At 28.0% G+C, this 17644-nt stretch overlaps 1 protein-coding gene across 1 annotated transcript in view; it reads right to left on the bottom strand.

Annotated features, from left to right (window-relative positions):
* LOC148305590 (uncharacterized) overlaps window positions 1–16776 on the bottom strand; it is a 31193-nt gene extending 14417 nt beyond the window's left edge. Inside the window, exon 1 of the mRNA XM_088266518.1 lies at window positions 16435–16776. Within this exon, the coding sequence (XP_088122644.1) occupies window positions 16435–16456 (22 nt within the window). The 5' untranslated portion in view covers window positions 16457–16776. The remainder of the gene's footprint in view (window positions 1–16434) is intronic.
* Between the last annotated feature and the right edge of the window lie 868 nt (window positions 16777–17644).

Raw genomic sequence — 17644 nt, 5'->3', positions numbered from 1 at the left:
AGCTCTACAATTTCTTTACAGAAGGTGGTGCAAAGTATCACCCATGGTGCAAAGTATACTCACTTTACGGTACCTTAAACAAACTTTGGGAGCAATCGGGAAATTGAGATTCAACTATTACTTTCGTAAAATTTAATTTAATTTTGCTGTCACAATTTTACTATTTTATTCAATTAAATAATTATCATTATTTACAGTCACTTTAAACGGCATATGCCTGAAATTTTAATTTAAATTTTACTTTAAAATATGTTACAATTGATTTGTTTTATAAAATTAAACTATTCTGTCTAAACAATTATCGAAATTTAAACGTTTTCATCGGTTTTATATTAATTTAACTACGCAACCCGAAACCAAAAAGGGGATGATTATATTTGTCAATTGCAAACTCAGAATAAACAAATCCTTTATGAAATTTCATCATTTTACTTTGAAACAGGCGCATGGTATAGCAGATTGTTTGCACACGGAATGGAGAAATGTACGCTATTATCAAGCCTCGTATTTGATGAGAGATTCCTTTCACAAAAATGTTACGCTTCTTCAAAGATTATGACGTCACGCGCTAGAGGCTTTCAAATTTTTAATGTTAATAACATCAATTTGGAATTTTCTCTTATTAAAATTACATTCTTGATTTATTCACAATAAATATACAAAATGTATTTTATAATGAAAACATTTATGGTTATTTGAAAAAAATACAATACAATATTTAATTTAATTTTTTTTTCATAATTAAATAAAATGCTGGGTTTGGTTCGCATTTAATGTACTATATAAAGATTTTTTATTGATATTTCAACAAAGTCGAATATTTAAATAAAAAAATAAATCGATTGTATGGACCAGATTTGAGTTTATTAATGTAAACACTAGTTTTCAGAACTTCAGATATTCTCATCAACAGGTGAAAATACAAAAAAGTAGTTCTCGAAACTAGTCGTGTTTACATTAATGAACTCAAATTTGGTGTTTCTCGTTCATTTTTATATATATAACGTCACTTGTTTTCAAAAAAGTTATTGCCAAATCATGAAATAATAATGTTTTATTTTATATTTAAGTGGAAATATGGATGTATGAGCTTTACAAGGCTTGAAACCTGTCACAGTATAAAATTCTGTGTAACATCGCCATTACTTAATATAATAACAACATAACTCGAATTTCATAAGATGAATTTAAGATAAAATGCATGTGACTATTATGGTTGACATTTATAAGGTATATGTTTAATATGAATGTTAATGTAAATGATGTTAACCACGTGTGTGGCGAGATTTTCAAATAGGGTGTGTGAAAATGATGCGAAATGCATCGAATTACGTGTCAAAATAGAATTTAAGAAATAGTGGTATTTATTAAGTAAAATTTAAATTCTAAATGGAAAGATTTTACCACAAAGCAACTGCAAAATCAATTGATGAGAATTATCTTAAAGCCTAGACTTCCATATTCCTACCTCAAAAAGACATTAAATATATTATTTTTGTAATATTTGTGATATCGATAAAAATCTTGATAACAGATAAATGAAGCTTTTGATACATGTTGTGATTTGACACAGCGAGATGTGGAAAATAGATAATATGTTTATAAATAGATAAAATATAAGATAATATGATATAAAATGATCATATTGAGAGGAGATTCGATTAGATCACGTTGTGTCTCAATTATGATGTGGCGCTAGATAGGTTGACATGAAATAAATTGGAAAAATATTATCGAATGATTCTGACGTTACGTAATCGTAGACAAGAGAAGACATGATGAGATTCTATGTACGTTTTGAAATATCGACTTGTCATAGGCTGATTGTTTGAATCAACTAACTGGTCAAATAATAAGTTGTATAAAAAAACAGATTTTCTGGCGTTTCCTAATATGCGAAATGATTCGTGTTCGGATCTTTCGTTCGGAGCACACAAAAAGGGTCTGTGTTAAATAAAAGTTTTCTAAATCCAATCGTCATTCGATGTTGTGAACTCAATCACGGAACGTTATGAAATAGATCATATAACTAGGAATTTCAAATTTTCATAAGTGTGGTTGTCTATCATGGATAGAATGGTGAATAATACACGTGTGTAAAGTGATCATCAATGTTACCTATGACAAGTCAAAAGCCCTGTAAATGGTCGAAATTCTATGTTGTTCTAATCTTTGTTGTTGTCTAAAATATAAAAAAAACTTCTTAGTGGAGAAACCCAGATTTGTAAACAAGTTGGACTTACTCAAAATGTTGTGAATTCAGTAATTACCTAAAAAAGTAATAAATAGTTTTAAAACAGTCAGGTTTAAATTTAAATCAAATAAATTATTTTGGTTAATATCCATATAGTCAATGTATAGCTTATTAAACTGTATAAAAAGTTCATTTTATATTTTATTATAAAAGTTTATACGTTGAAATCATAAGAATACTCAAGTATTATATCGCGGTTTTACGAATTCCACAGAAAACTCAATTTCGTTGAATGTGAGATGAGTCAAAGAATTCAATTTCAGGTTTATATGAGTACCTATAAGTTATTTGTGTGGGTACATCAACGCCAGTATTTGTTACGTTTCTTCTAGTGATTCGTTTACATATTGAATTCCTCGGTGTATTGTGGATGTATCCATGTTAAAGCTTTCGGGGGTGGGAAGTTTGCAAGAGCTTTCTCTATAATTCTATGCCATACAAAGAAGCTTCCACCCTTGTTTACAGTCTAGACACAATAGCATCAAGTTACTCACCGCAGGACAAAAGCATGCAAACATTTTCAGAGCCTTTTTTCTGTTCCCTATTATAAAACTTCTTTGACGTTATGATTTGTTTGTATAATCTTTAACTTATCCACGTGTTTGGTATACATTGAATTTTTTATTTATTTATTAACTTAAACATAAATTTATTATTTATTGTATTATATTCAAAAGTAATAAAAATAAAGTGCTGTAAAATATATGATATATTTTATAAAAAATAATGTTTAATGATATATTTCAAAATAAATGAACATATTGTAAAGAATCTTTTATTTAAAAATGAGAACATACATTTTTTTTCATAGGAATGTCAAAATAAAATTAATGTTCTTTTACAATTTTTCAATGATTTTCAACTGAATAAGTATACTTAAAAACTGGAGTAAAATGTTCTGACGTAAGGAAAAGTACAAAAGTAGTGAGTCCCTTTTTCCAAGCACAAGAGCTCAGTCTCTTTTTGGAGAGGCAAAGCGAAACTAAAATTGAAAGTTAGCTTTATGTATGAATGTTTAGAAATTGTATCAATTTGTATTAAAAAATGTAACTTTATTTAATAAATGAAAATAATATATATATTTATAAATATATATATATATATATATATATATATATATATATATATATATATATATATATATATATATATATATATATATATATATATATATATATATATATATATATATATATTTATTTATATTCCTAATAGTACCTAATATTACCTTAGAACGTTTCTTTGAGAATGTCACAAACAAAAACCTTTTAAATTTTCCCTCTTTTGTTCTTTGAATGTTCACTCGAGTGGAGATTTTCCGCGGTAGTAAATCGCATTGTTCCTTAATTTTCCTTAAGAATGTAGGAAAGTATGATTTAAGGATATTTTTAAAATCCACTGTTTTATGCGAAAAGTGTGAACCCAAGAGATCTTAGAAATATCTTAATTAAGAAAGGCATGGGTCTAACTTATTATTTAATTTAACTCCCATCATGTTCCCATTGAAAAGGGTCTTAATTTTTATTTAATTTCTTAAGGGTACCTATGTGTCAAAGAGGCTTTCGTTATTAAATTTCAAAAGGCGTTGTACATGTATGTTATTCAATTACATTTACTTTTTGTCATCTCAACAAAGATGAAGAAAAATATGAAAGCCTGCATATATAAAGGGTTTATGACTTGTCATAGGTTTATTTAAGCCATAATAATATTTTAGATGTAGACGAAGAGGAACATGGAAATCTGGGTATTTATAGGGCTTATTACCTGTCAAAGGCTGATTTAGGTCATAAGTCCTGAAAATACCCGGACATACCCCATATTATTATATATTATATGTTAAATCTAAAAATGACTTTTTATGTAGAAAACCCAGATTTGTGAGCAAAGGTTTGGACAAACACAAAATATTGTAATTCTTTTCAATTTTTGTTTTTGATAAAGAAAACAATTATCTCAATAAACTGTTTTTAAAGCTTTTTTATGAAAGAGAAACTACCATATGTAATACAATATGGTGAATTGAGCTGCTAATATATAATTATATTTGTAGCACATGCGTCTCGTATTTCGTAACCGTATAAATTTGTTCTCTCTTATTTGTACAAGCTTTTGATCTGACGTAGAGCTTGAAATACGGAGCATAAACCAAAAAGCTTGCTAAATCGATGGTCATTTAACCCTTTTCACTAAATGCTTACAACTGAAGCGTTAAAAGGGTTATATTGTTATTTATTGATTTTGCGTTTAGTTTGGAGAACTCCATTTCAATTTATGTATCAATTTTTAATCAAACACAAACTTTTAAGTCTACCAAGTTGTATCTTATTAAAAAACTCATAAAAATTAATATTGTGATAGTTGTTTCGCCTAGATATAGCATTTTCAAACAAATGTCGTTTTCATTCGAAAATATCACAACTAGGAGAAACAATTGTGACGGTATAATTTTTTTAAATTTTTATTTATTTAATAAAAAAACAACTTAGTAGACTCAAATAATCTGCATTTGATTTAAAAATTAATACATAGGTTATATTGTTTTTTTTAAAGAATGATGAGTGTTGTTTAAAAAAAAAAGTTTTTTTTAGTATTTGTATAATGTTATTAAAAATAATGTTTCACTCATTCATTTATAAAAGATTTCAACAACTTAAATAATTATGACTTAACTTTGAAAAAGAATCGCGTAAAATTTGTATTCGTTAAAATATTTGTAAAAATTCGTTGAAAAACCATCGTGGTTGTTATTCGAACATTAAATTTTTTTTTTCGATTTTAGATTAAAGGAATATGAAAACATTGATAACGATACATGAAATACAATTTATTTTCTTCTAGTAAAACAAATAGTTAAATTATATATTAATTTATTGTTAGTACGAATAACTTCATAAAAAAAGTTAACGAGTATTAATATTATGATATATGAAATCAAACGAATATATAAATAACATAATTTTGATGTAGGATATACTCACACATTCAAACACTAGGGCAAAAGATTTCTCAAAGGTGATTATATGCTTAGATTCCTGTGTTTAAAATAACAAAATAGATCTCGTGGCCAGGACCTCATTTTACTATTTGATATATCGGCAATTTTATATTTATGTACTGAATAAAATAATTGTTTTCAGTTCTCCAAATTGGAGGTCAAATGCAGTAAATAGCATAACATGTTTTTGGAACAACCCTTACCGTGGCAACCAAAAGAATTCATAAAAATGCAAAAGCGTTTTCAGAAAATTCAAACATTTTCATTTTTCCATCGGGAAGATTTAAAAACAACCCTTACGAGAACCCTCCAAAACACTCAGTCATTTGTGTCGACAAAATTGGTTGTACGTGGAGAAAATGTCGGAAAAGTACTCAAAGCTAACGACGTAAATTAAGCGGAGGCATTTCGTTCATGTATAATTTATGTAAATGTCAAACATTTTTCCGTCCATCCCTATTGCGTCGGTGGTAATGAGGGATGCTTCCACCCGTCATTGTTTACCGCCGCCAAAACGAAATGTGAGAATTTTTTCCAGAGATACTTCTCATTTATTACATTACATTGAAATTGTCAAAAGGGTGTTTTGCCGACGTGCGAGCATGTATCTAAGTATATAACAGCAGTGTGACTTGCTGCTCAAGTAGAAGAAAAAAAATGAAGCAGCGAAAGTTTTACATATTTATGGTAAAATTAAGAATAAGAAAAAAGGATGTTTGTTATAGCGAACGTAAACGTAAATAACTATGGTGTGACTCGTAACTTAGACATACCTACATATACACACACACATATATGTATAAAATATAAAATAAGCAAACGAAAAAGTGGACAAATTTATATCATTTTACATATAAATATAAACGTAAGTATTTCTTTATTTATCCAATGTATAAAAATAGTATATATTGTACATAAATAAAAATTTACAGGTTTGTTTGTTCAAAATCTGAAATTAACTTAAGTTATTCGCCGACTACTTCGATTTTTTACACAACCAATGAAGCATTAGATTGTGCGCGTCTTTTTAGCTTTGATTGGGTTTTAAAAGCACCTGGTAACATCAACACCCGGAATACTAACTATTGCTTCACAAACATGGTGAAATTATACATATGAGCAATGTGGGTTTCAATTGAGCCACAGAAACGCGTAGCCGACTACAGTTAGAATATAAAGTTTATATTCAGGGTGGTGCAAAATTAATCATTCTATCGGAAGATGATATAATTTTTGCAAATGGTATTGTACATCAATCATATTTAAATGTGTGAAATAGACAGCTGCAGTAAATAAACCAATATGAGGCGACGCAATTATTCATTCAATTTTGTAATTAAATAACTTTGTTACTGATTAAAAAATTCTTTATTTCAACCCATTTTTTTCTTCTGTTAAGCGGAAAAGATGATATCCATCAAGTGGCTGCCGCCAGTGTTGATACACGTTTGTGCCGGTTTTTTCAATTTGTTTGTATATTGCAGCTGTCTTTACAAATGTCAAATACGATTGACGAACAATGCCATTTGCAAAAATTATAACATCTTTTCATAGGGTGATTAATTTTGCGCCACCTGTATAAACAAATTTATATTCATATAATAAATTACGTTCTACCACATAACCACGCTGTATTAATAACAAAATGTACAAACAAAATACCATATTTCATCGGTAAAATGTAATATACTGAACGTAAATCCACTCAAATCCAATGAAACTAAATTCAACAGACTTAACAAAGAAATCATTGAAATGTCATTGACTGACGTGTTAGCGGTTAGAAAAATGATACCAATATTAAAGTCTAGACCAACGTCGCCAAGGATTGTGACTTAATGTGGGCAATTAGTAACCACGTGAACTGGAGTTGCTAAATTTATAAAACGTATTTAAAAAAAATCTTCATTCTCCAATTAGGAAGCTTTCAAGTTTGAGAAAATAATGGCTACCATGCCCTTGTAAGTTTTATTCACTTTTATATAGACGATAAAAAATTATAAGTGATGTAATTAATATTTAATCAATATTTTATCTATAAGATCTATTTTCCATTTTCTACCATAAAAATAATTTTATAAAAAAATCAAATTCAACGTGAATATTTGTATTTTATTAAATTTAATCACTTGAATATACCAGAAGAACAAAAATATCTGTAAGTTTTCGAAACTAGTCGGATATTTAATAAAACTCATTAAAATGATTTATTCATATGTTAAATTTTAATAAAATAATCATGTCATTCCACAAAGTTGATGCCGAATTAATAAATAATATGAATATTTAGATATTAACATTTAATATTATTTTTAAGGAAATTATTTTGTAGGGTAGAAAATGTTTTAAAAAAGTTTTTAAAAAAAGTTTTTTAATTGATAATTAATTTCTCATGTGTGTTATTTGGACCCTTGAAAAAAAAATTTGAAGGATTTTTTTTATCAAATCAAGAGATTCAAATCTGTGTGTACACAAATAATTTCTTAATTCCACTCTGGATTTGATGTCAAGATCTCAATAGAGGTGGAGAAGTTATTCAGTTAGGAATTAAAGGGCTTCATTTATACAATATAAATGTTTCTGCTCTAATAATTCTATTTTTTCAAAAGTTAAATACTACTCGCTACTCTGAAAATGTAAAACGTAAAAGTAAATAGAAATTAAAATAATATGGCTTTTAATGATGAATGTTGCAAAATGTGTAGAGTTATCACTTAAACCAGTCAACAGTCTGATTGTTACATTGTATGGTAGATTTTTCTTTATAAATTTCAAATAAACAAATAAACCAGTTTTGTTTCATCCAGTTTCTATTCGAGAGTTAATGAAAAAAGTTGAGAAAGGAATATGGAAGTCTAGGTAAGGGCTTAAGATATTGGCTGGTTTAAAAGATTAATTTATTGACTTTTAAAAATAAAGTTACTGATCAATTTAAAAAAAAAATATCACCTAGGTTTTGAAACTACCATTCAGGTGAAGAATTTATCGTGGAGAGCTAATTGCTCCCCACGACTGGATAGTTGACTATGAAAAATAGGACAATGGCGTGAATGAAAAACCAAATTCATAGGGAAAGATAATACGAACATTTATTTCAACCCTTTGTTAAATAGATAAATCATTTTAATTTAGGTTAAAATATGAGAATAAATTAAATAACAATAAAATAACATAGATTGTTTAAAAATTCTTCTATACTTGAATTTCATTTGTCTATAAAGAAACATCATCTGAAAGTTTTTTTATCGAAAGAGTTTCTAAGAATATCTAAAATAATGAATTGGATTCAAATTGATATATTTGTCACAAGAGAGATTTAAAGAAAATACTTTAAACATACCGATTTTATAAACGACCATTTTCAAAGTTATATGCACTGCTGACAATTTCAGTCACTGGCCGACTCCGATATACAGATTACAACCACTTCTCATGTATATTAAGAAAAGAGTTCATCATCGTACCAAAATAAAATAACAATGATAAATTAACGAGCTTTTAGGAAAGTTTCGTAATTAATAAAATTTTATTGATGATTCTTTGTTTCCGGAACTTTGTGAAGTAAAGTTTGAAAGCAAAATAATATACTAGAATTTTCCCGTTATTATTTTATAATTTGTTAAAGTATATTTTCCTAATCATAATTTAGGGGCTCTTTGAAAAACTTTCGAAATATCACGAAGAAAATAAATCTCGTTTCTGTATAAAGTTTTGATGGGAAAACATAAAAACAAAGACCATTTTATTAAATAACCAGCTTCCCTGTTATACGGTAGATATCAATTTTACACTCAAAATTAAATGAGGGATTTTGAAATTATTTCAAAAATGAAAATCGTAAACATATATTAATTCAAATATATATATATAAATATATATATATTTATATATATATATATATATATATATATATATATATATATATATATATATATATATATATATATATATATATATATATATATATATATATATATATATATATAAATATTTATAACACTTAAATTAATGTTTAATCTTCAATTTCATTTTATTTTACTTATCATCAGAAAACTATTATTGATCTTATACCATATACCTAAAAAATGCACTATCTACGTAAAGTATTTTACGTAGATAGTGCATTCACCATATGAGTATTTTAGGCATATTGTATTAAACATCACTTTATGATTAGAAATAAAAACAATTAAATAAATAATTGGTTGAGTATCAAATGACAGTACTTAAACTCCATCTGCTTATTTACTAAATTAAGTTATAGATAATTTTTTAATGCCTTTTAATCCCTCCATAAAATAGTGGTATAACATTAACTTCATAAAATAATGCTTACGTATACAGAATATTACATTCGCATGGTCGTAAATTGAACTACCCTCTCAGTGTGCTCCCTCCTCTAGTGTGCTTCCGTCATCGATAGTGGAAAATCATGTAACATCCTGACGTTTGATTACGTGTGGCAAAAATCTTCTAATTATATTTCTAGCAACGTCAACTTTATCGTGTTGATAAATGATAAGAAGAAAGTAAATTTCGTACCAAAAAATTAATATTTATAAGTGCAATTTTTTATGTTGATAAAGTACTTGGCATATCATTCATCCTTCACTAAAAGTAGGTAATATCACTTAAAAAGTAGTTATAAGTAATATTACATTATGTGAATCATGAATTAAGTAAAAAAAATATTTCTATGCAATTCAGTTGTACAACCTTCTTCCATGATCCATAAAGCTATAAAAAAATACACTCAGTTTAAAGGAGCTAATTATAAATGAATAAAAGCGATGGGTAGATATGAAACAGATCGCATCTTGCGCATTTAATTGCTTATCATAACCAATTATGGCACGAAAAAACTTAGTGAGGGCACATTATAGTAATTGGTTATTATGTGTTTGTTGAAATATTAATAATTATTAAATAAAAAATCGTAAGCCTTGTAAATTCCCAAACTTGCTTTTCCGTATAAATAAGATATTCATCCATGTTGAGATTAAATAAAAAATGTTCATATATAAGTAATAGTATCACGGACATGATTTGAAGGTTAATATGTTTTTGACAAGCATATTATAAGAAGAAATTAATTTTGAAAAATGACAAATTTTATCACTATGGTATCTTTGTTTTGCATCCAATGAAAAAAAAATACTCAAAATAATATTCAATTGATTGATTCGGAAGTAACTGAATGGTAAGATCTATATATTTTAGAATAAAAGTATGTATTTATGATATTTATCAATGATATTGAAAACATTAATACACACTTCATAGCATTGTTTAATAACCAATATTTTTCTTTTAATTGAGGTTTGAAAAGAAATTATTTATTTTCACGAGAAAGTTGCTTATGCTAATGGGTGTGGTGGTCGATAAACTACATGCGCTAGCTACGTTAACGTGTTCATACATATCCGGCTGGTCTGTTAATTACTTTTAGGATGAAAGCTCGTGTATCGGTTTACCGTAATATGTATAAATATCGAGAAGTACGTATCATTGAATTGTACTAAACGTAACATGTTCGAACGTGTTCACACAATAATAACGTATTATCGCATAAACTTACGTTATTGTGTCATTTCTACGTTTTAACAAGAGAAAATAATTGAAAAGGCTGTATCCACACGTTTTATATTTGTAAAACGTTCAATCACTTTGTTGAAAATTTATTTTATGTAAGGGTAATCAGTGGTGTTCACAGATAATTAATTGGGGTAGGCAGTAGAGCAGATATATCCAGAACAAAATCTCGACTTCTAACCCCCGAAATGAAGACTCTCCGATCCATAACCGGAAACACATTGCGAGACCGAGTAAGAAATACCGACATCCGAAGCATGTGTAAGACGGAGGATATCGTGAGGTGGAAACGACAAAGCAGGCGATACTGGAATGAGCATATAAACAAAATGTCGAAAAACAGACTTCCACGTATCGCCCTTCAAGGTAACCCTGAAAGACTCAGACCCCAGGCAGACCTCCAAAAAGATGGAAAGACAGCTGGGAGTCGACATCCCAAGAGCGACATGCGGAGGCGCAAACAGATTAAAAGGATCTACAAAAAGAAGAAGAAGAGGAAGAAGGCAATAGAGGTAGGTAATAAGGTATGCTAGATACTACGTACTAGTTAGGCTGTAGAGGTAAGTTGTAAGGTAAGCTAGGTAATACGTACTAGAGTAGGCAGTAGAGGTAGTTTGTAAGGTAAGGTGGTACTACTTAGTAAGGTAGGCACTGGTTCCGTTTTTATATGTCACGCGGGTAAGTTAGGATAGGAACTGCTTTTCTGCCTATATGGAAGGCATGCCCCTGAGGGTAATCTAGGTTTCTTTAAAAAAATCAGTTCTCTTGCACATAATTTTGTGCTTACATAAATTTGTATTCATACCCTGATGCTTATGTTCAAGAATAAGGGAAGAAATTGATTGTATCAATGAAAATGATATTGTATTTTTCTCAAGTAATCCATTAATTTAGTGGATTTTTTAAAATGGAATCACCGGCAAAACCTTTGAGGTTTGTCAGCAGGTAGGATAGTAAGGATAGGGAAGGTAGATGTAAAAAATACATCACAAACATCCAGACCAATTATAAATAAATATTTCTTAAATTAATTTTTGCGATAATCCAGATTTGTGAGTATTTGGACAAGTATTTGGACACTCAACGTTATGAACTAAATACAAGTGGACAAATTAATACGAATTAATTTTCATTCAAAATATTTATGTTTGTTAGGTTATCAGCCCTTTTCTATTTAACTAATGTTGAGATAAATACCTTAGCATTGCTTTGGTCAAGTTTATAGCGGAATATCCCAAGTTTTGCGAAGTAATTCTATACTGACAAAACTTCATGCATCTGCTCAGACTCTTCTAAAACTATTACTAGTAAAGTTTTGTGGTATCTCAGAAACTTCGTTACACTTGGTCAAGTTGCAATTTTTTTTTAATAAATATAGAAAATAATATAAATCGCTCACTCACACATTCAAAAACGTCAAATATCAAAAATCGTCGATTTTTAGTTGTGGATATTTTCGGAATGCCCAGAAAATGTACTATTTCCCAGCAAAAGCGGCATTTTTTTAACTTAATATTTACCCGCTACAGGACAGAAAGTGTTGTTTTTGCATGTTGAAGAAAAGGTTTTGTGTAATTTTTTTTTAAAAATATGCTATATATTTTTCAATTGAAGAAAAAACCTTCAGGTTTTACCTAAAAAGATCTGTTGTACAGTAAAAAGCTCAATAAGTGGCTTGATATTTATTTTTAATACATTGTATTATATTTTCAAACTTTAAAAACGTTCTCCTGAAATATCAAGTTGATTTGTGACGTTGTTGAAAGGAGTGAGCGAAATATAGAGGGAGGGGTGAAAATAATGTCTTTTTAATACTGTCATGGGTGTATATAAAATGACGTTTATTTTTTTGCAACGTATTTTCCCATTGTCACTTATTTTTTTTATAGATTTTTAAGGCAAAGGAATATATTTGACGTGCTGAAATGCTGGTATAAATATTTTTCATGTTAAAAAAATGTGCATAAAATTCTACATGAAAACTGTGAATTTGATTGGTATCACTGAATGCAAGTTTCAATGGAAATTGAATATGAAGTGTTCGTGATCCTATTCAAATACAAAATGTTTGATAAAATATTAGAAACTTAACAACCAATTTTTAACAACTCAGCAAAACTGAAAAAAAAGATGTTTGGGTATTTACAGGGCTTATGACCTCGCATAGGCTGATTAAGCGATCACTTTACACACGTGTAACATTCACCATTCTACCCATGATTAACAACCACACTGCTCAAATTTTCAAAACTCCTAAATATATCATTCATTTCATTGATTGATTCGGCAGTCACTTTGTTGTAAAATCTATCTATTTATAAATAAAATTTTACTTAGTAAATACCACTATTTCTTAAAATCTATTGTGACACTTGTTTCGATGCATTCCGTATCATTTTTAAACGCCGGTGTTTGAAAATGATGCGGAATGCATCGAAACACGTGTCACAAAAGATTTTCAGAAATAGTGGTATTTACTAAGTAAAACATTAATTAAAAATATAAAATTTATCTCATGACACTGCGCATGTGAGTTAACTAGACTAATCTATGGTCTGTGTTGTATTGGAAAAGCTTTTATTTGGCAGAGACCCTTTTATTCGGATTTTAGCAAATTTGAGTCCAGGAATAATTTCCATACTGGGAAACGCCTGAAACATGATTTTCAATTTTATGAAGCTTATTCTTGTAAAACGATCAGTTATTTAATTCACAACATTTGTGAGCAAGTATTTAAACACACTTAAAATGTTTTTATATCCAAGTCTGCACAGCGGTTTTATTTTATTAAGAAATAAATAAAATATAATGAAAACTTTATTATTAAATAATAAAATTTTCAAAATATTTATTAAAAATAACCCTAGAATGATATCTGAAACGATGGGTTAATCATCTTTTCTTCATATGTTAGTGATCAAGATGACACTGCGTTTATATGATGCAGTGCCCCATGCACCATCGGGTGCGGATAAGCGCTTGAAGAAGTTAGGGGTCGGTTTTTGATTAGGGGAGTAACACTATCTTTGTTTTCTTTTTATATATTTTGTTATCGATGTTTTTATTACCTTCTGCAATGAATATTATATAAATTTTATGCACCATTAAATGTGGATAAGGGTCAGTAGTAGCAGTAATATTGTCAAGGAAAATCATCTGAATTGAAACCCTAATGACCTTGTTGTCGATTCGTTAATGATCAAAGGAACCCCACACTAATCCCATACAAAGAAGGGTAATTAACTATTATCTTTCGGGAATAAAGGGCGGTGAAAACATAAATCAGTCCTTATACAAAGCCAAAAGGGGTGTTTTTATGATAAAAAATAATATCATAATGATTACACTGGCCAACAATTTACAACTTTTATTTTGTAACTGACATGAAAATACCTGATCTTTATGCACTTTGCATTGTTGAATTAAAAAACGAAAGCATTAAAAATGTAGCACGTCAATTTTTTTAGTTATGGATATTTTTAATTCTGATATTGACTAAAGTTTATCTTATTATTTATATATAAATATATTTATGTATATATATATATATATATATATATATATATATATATATATATATATATATATATATATATTTTTATATATATATATATATATATATATATATATATATATATATATATATATATATATATATATATATATATATATATATATATATATATATATATATATATATATATATATATATATATATATATATATATATATATATATATATATATATATATATATATATATATATATATATATATATATATATATATATATATATATATATAATATATATATATAATGCTGTCGTATTAAATATGAATAAGTTATCGTATTCAGTCCACTGTAACTCCATAATTATCAATACTTTTTTAAAATCTATTAGACCTTAGACTAAAACATGTCTTACCAACCACTTTTACGGTTTCAACGTATGGGGCCCATACAAACATTGAAATGGCAGTAACATCAAAACTTGACGTGATACAAGCTTGTCACCATAAAGATTTTGAAAAAAAAATGATTAACTTAGTCCAAATCAGTCATAAAAAATTCAGTTACAAAATCTTTGTTGGCTAGTGTTATTATCAAAATAGCATGTTAGATAAAATTCTGCCTTTCATTAAATTAATGTGCGTAGATGAAAACATGAACAATCTCGAGGTATTTAAATTCGGGATGAAAGAGTACGATTATGATTATATTTTCTGATTATTTTATTATTCATAAGATATTTCATACAATTTCGAAGATAACATTCATCACATGATATTTCTAAGCTGGAATATTCACAAGTGAGATAATCGAATAAGAGTTATTATAATTTTGTACCGTACCGTAAGGAAGGTCTTTCAGAATATTAATTGATACATTTTAGTATTTTCACCTTATTTAATTACCTTTTGTGCTTAGCTATGCGTTGCTGTAGTTTAATCTTGTTACATAGAAAGAGAAGAAAAAAAACATTTCTTAAATTTTTAATCTCCCACTGGATAATGAGATTAAAAATCTATGAAACATCAACGCTATCGAAAGCATTGAAAATTCCAACAGCTCTCAATGAGAAAGCTGTCCACCGTAAAGGCCAATGTTTAGTATTGCGTGTGATTATTTTTCGCTCAAAAGATGGCTCTGCCATTGCGTACAAAAACAGTCGAAAAAAGATCATTTCATTTGTCTTAGGTAAAACATCTGTCACAGGTAAATAAAACACGTTCCTATTCGTATGCAACATTGTGTCAAAATTTCAAAGCAATCAGTGAATGAGTTGATAATATTTTGAACAGACTAATATTTATATTTTTATTTATGTACATTTTATACACTAATTTGTTTTTGAAAACGTATGTTAAAACAAACTGAGTATTTTTTTAGTTTTCAAAGTTTTTTTATATTTTTCATTTTCAATATTAGTGAAATGTGCAGAGATCTTAGTTTCACATGGTGTGTATTTGAACAACAAACAGAACTGAGGAATATAATTAAAAGAAGAAACATTGCATGAAAATCGTTAAAATTGTAAAAAACTTAAAATAAAGGTAGATAAACATTAACAAGGGTGGAGGCAAATCAGGGTGGATTGGCGGTCTTATTAACTGACTCAATTTTTAGTAAAATAAGAAATAAGAAAATCTTTAAGATTAAAATGAATATGATTGTCAGCTTCACTAACGTACACGTAGTAGAAAGCATGTTACGTTAAGTTATCCTTGAGATCCTTGATTTGATTTTGGGTGGGGACTATTTAACATATTTTTGCCACCGTTATCTTTAATATTTTGAAAGGCAATTCTAGCACATGAGGCCTTAATCTGATTAAACTGCTAGATTATTTGATATTTTATAGGTGACTTATGCACTATTAAGATCGGATATGTCAAAAGAAAGAATGTTTTAAGAATAATACAATTGTATAATTAAATTAAAGTAAATCATTTTTATTTTCATGTTTTTTAAAATATCAAGAGATATTTTACAAAATATTATCAAGTAAAGTCCAGTAAAAAAATTAACTAATTTTGAATGTAGCAGTATTGTAACAAAAATAAATAAAATGGTCAATATTGAAACTTACCCTTAATCTTGATTATGGTCATTGTGACGAATTTAGTTCCAAATCAAATAGAACTCTCACCAAACAGAACAAAATCCAGTGAAAAGCTTCCACAAATCCAATTCCGAGATCTCCATTATTTGAGGAGTTCGTCCAAGTTTTTTGTCCCTTTCAAACAAAAAACAATAAAACTTCGATGTCGATGGAAAACAATCCAGAAAAGTTTTTAAAACCAAAATATATATTTTCGATGATGTCAATATTTTTTCAATTTCAGTTTTCAGGTCCTGAAATTGATGATAGTTTTTTTCAAGTGATTTTCGAGTTTCGAGTCGTGGTCGCTCAGACGGACGACGCCGTATAGACGCGTCACCCTTACCCGGGAAAATGGGGAGAACTGAGCGTACGCGTACGAGGGTTTGCCGCGCAGGTTATTGCGCGTAGGGTGACCAGAAGAATTATAGATACTCTGGCAATATATTGACTGGGCCTTAACATTTTGAAAACAAGTTTGTATTATATTTTGGGAGCGCTTTATGGAACGGATTTAGTATAAACACAGCTCTGACTATTCACATTTTTTTTTATCTGCTGACTGTTGCTTTAGCTTGCTATCTATTTCCCCTTTATCATATATCAGTACAGTATTTTTTTTTAAATAATCTTTTAGCTCTTATGTACATATTTAAGAATATAAAAAAACTTTATAGTAGGCAAAGATGATTTTTCTAGAACAGCGCATTTCAAAAATTTTTACAAAAATATTATTATGTCCCATTTGAAACAGTACATTTAAATTTAAAAAGGTCTTCAGAAAAACATCTTTCATTCATAAAGTTTCATCCTTTGTTATGATTTTTAGCTTATTTATAAATCTATCAAAATGTAATGAGAAATAACTATCATTAATTGATAATACGTTCAAATTTACATTCAAAATATTAAAAAAAATAGTTTCAAAACGTGATTTTAAATATTGTTTAAAATTACCTACTTTTACCTAATTTTTGACATTTATTTTATCGAGAAAGTTACACGGCTTACACGGATAAAGAAAGTAAAATAAATCATTTATGTTATGTTATTGAAATCATTAATATTGATCTACGGGAATCAAAAAAAGTCAAATACGCGAACCACTACACTATTAAGTCTGATGAATTTGAATTGTTTTGGTATGTTTGAATGAATTAAATATAATTCAGTACATTCAAATATTTTTTAACGTGTT

This window comes from Brachycentrus maculatus, unplaced genomic scaffold, assembly GCF_059751285.1.
Source record: "Brachycentrus maculatus isolate JH-2025_06_01 unplaced genomic scaffold, ASM5975128v1 h1tg000269l, whole genome shotgun sequence".
Taxonomy (NCBI): domain Eukaryota; kingdom Metazoa; phylum Arthropoda; class Insecta; order Trichoptera; family Brachycentridae; genus Brachycentrus; species Brachycentrus maculatus.
This window is presented reverse-complemented; position numbering and strand designations above follow the sequence as displayed.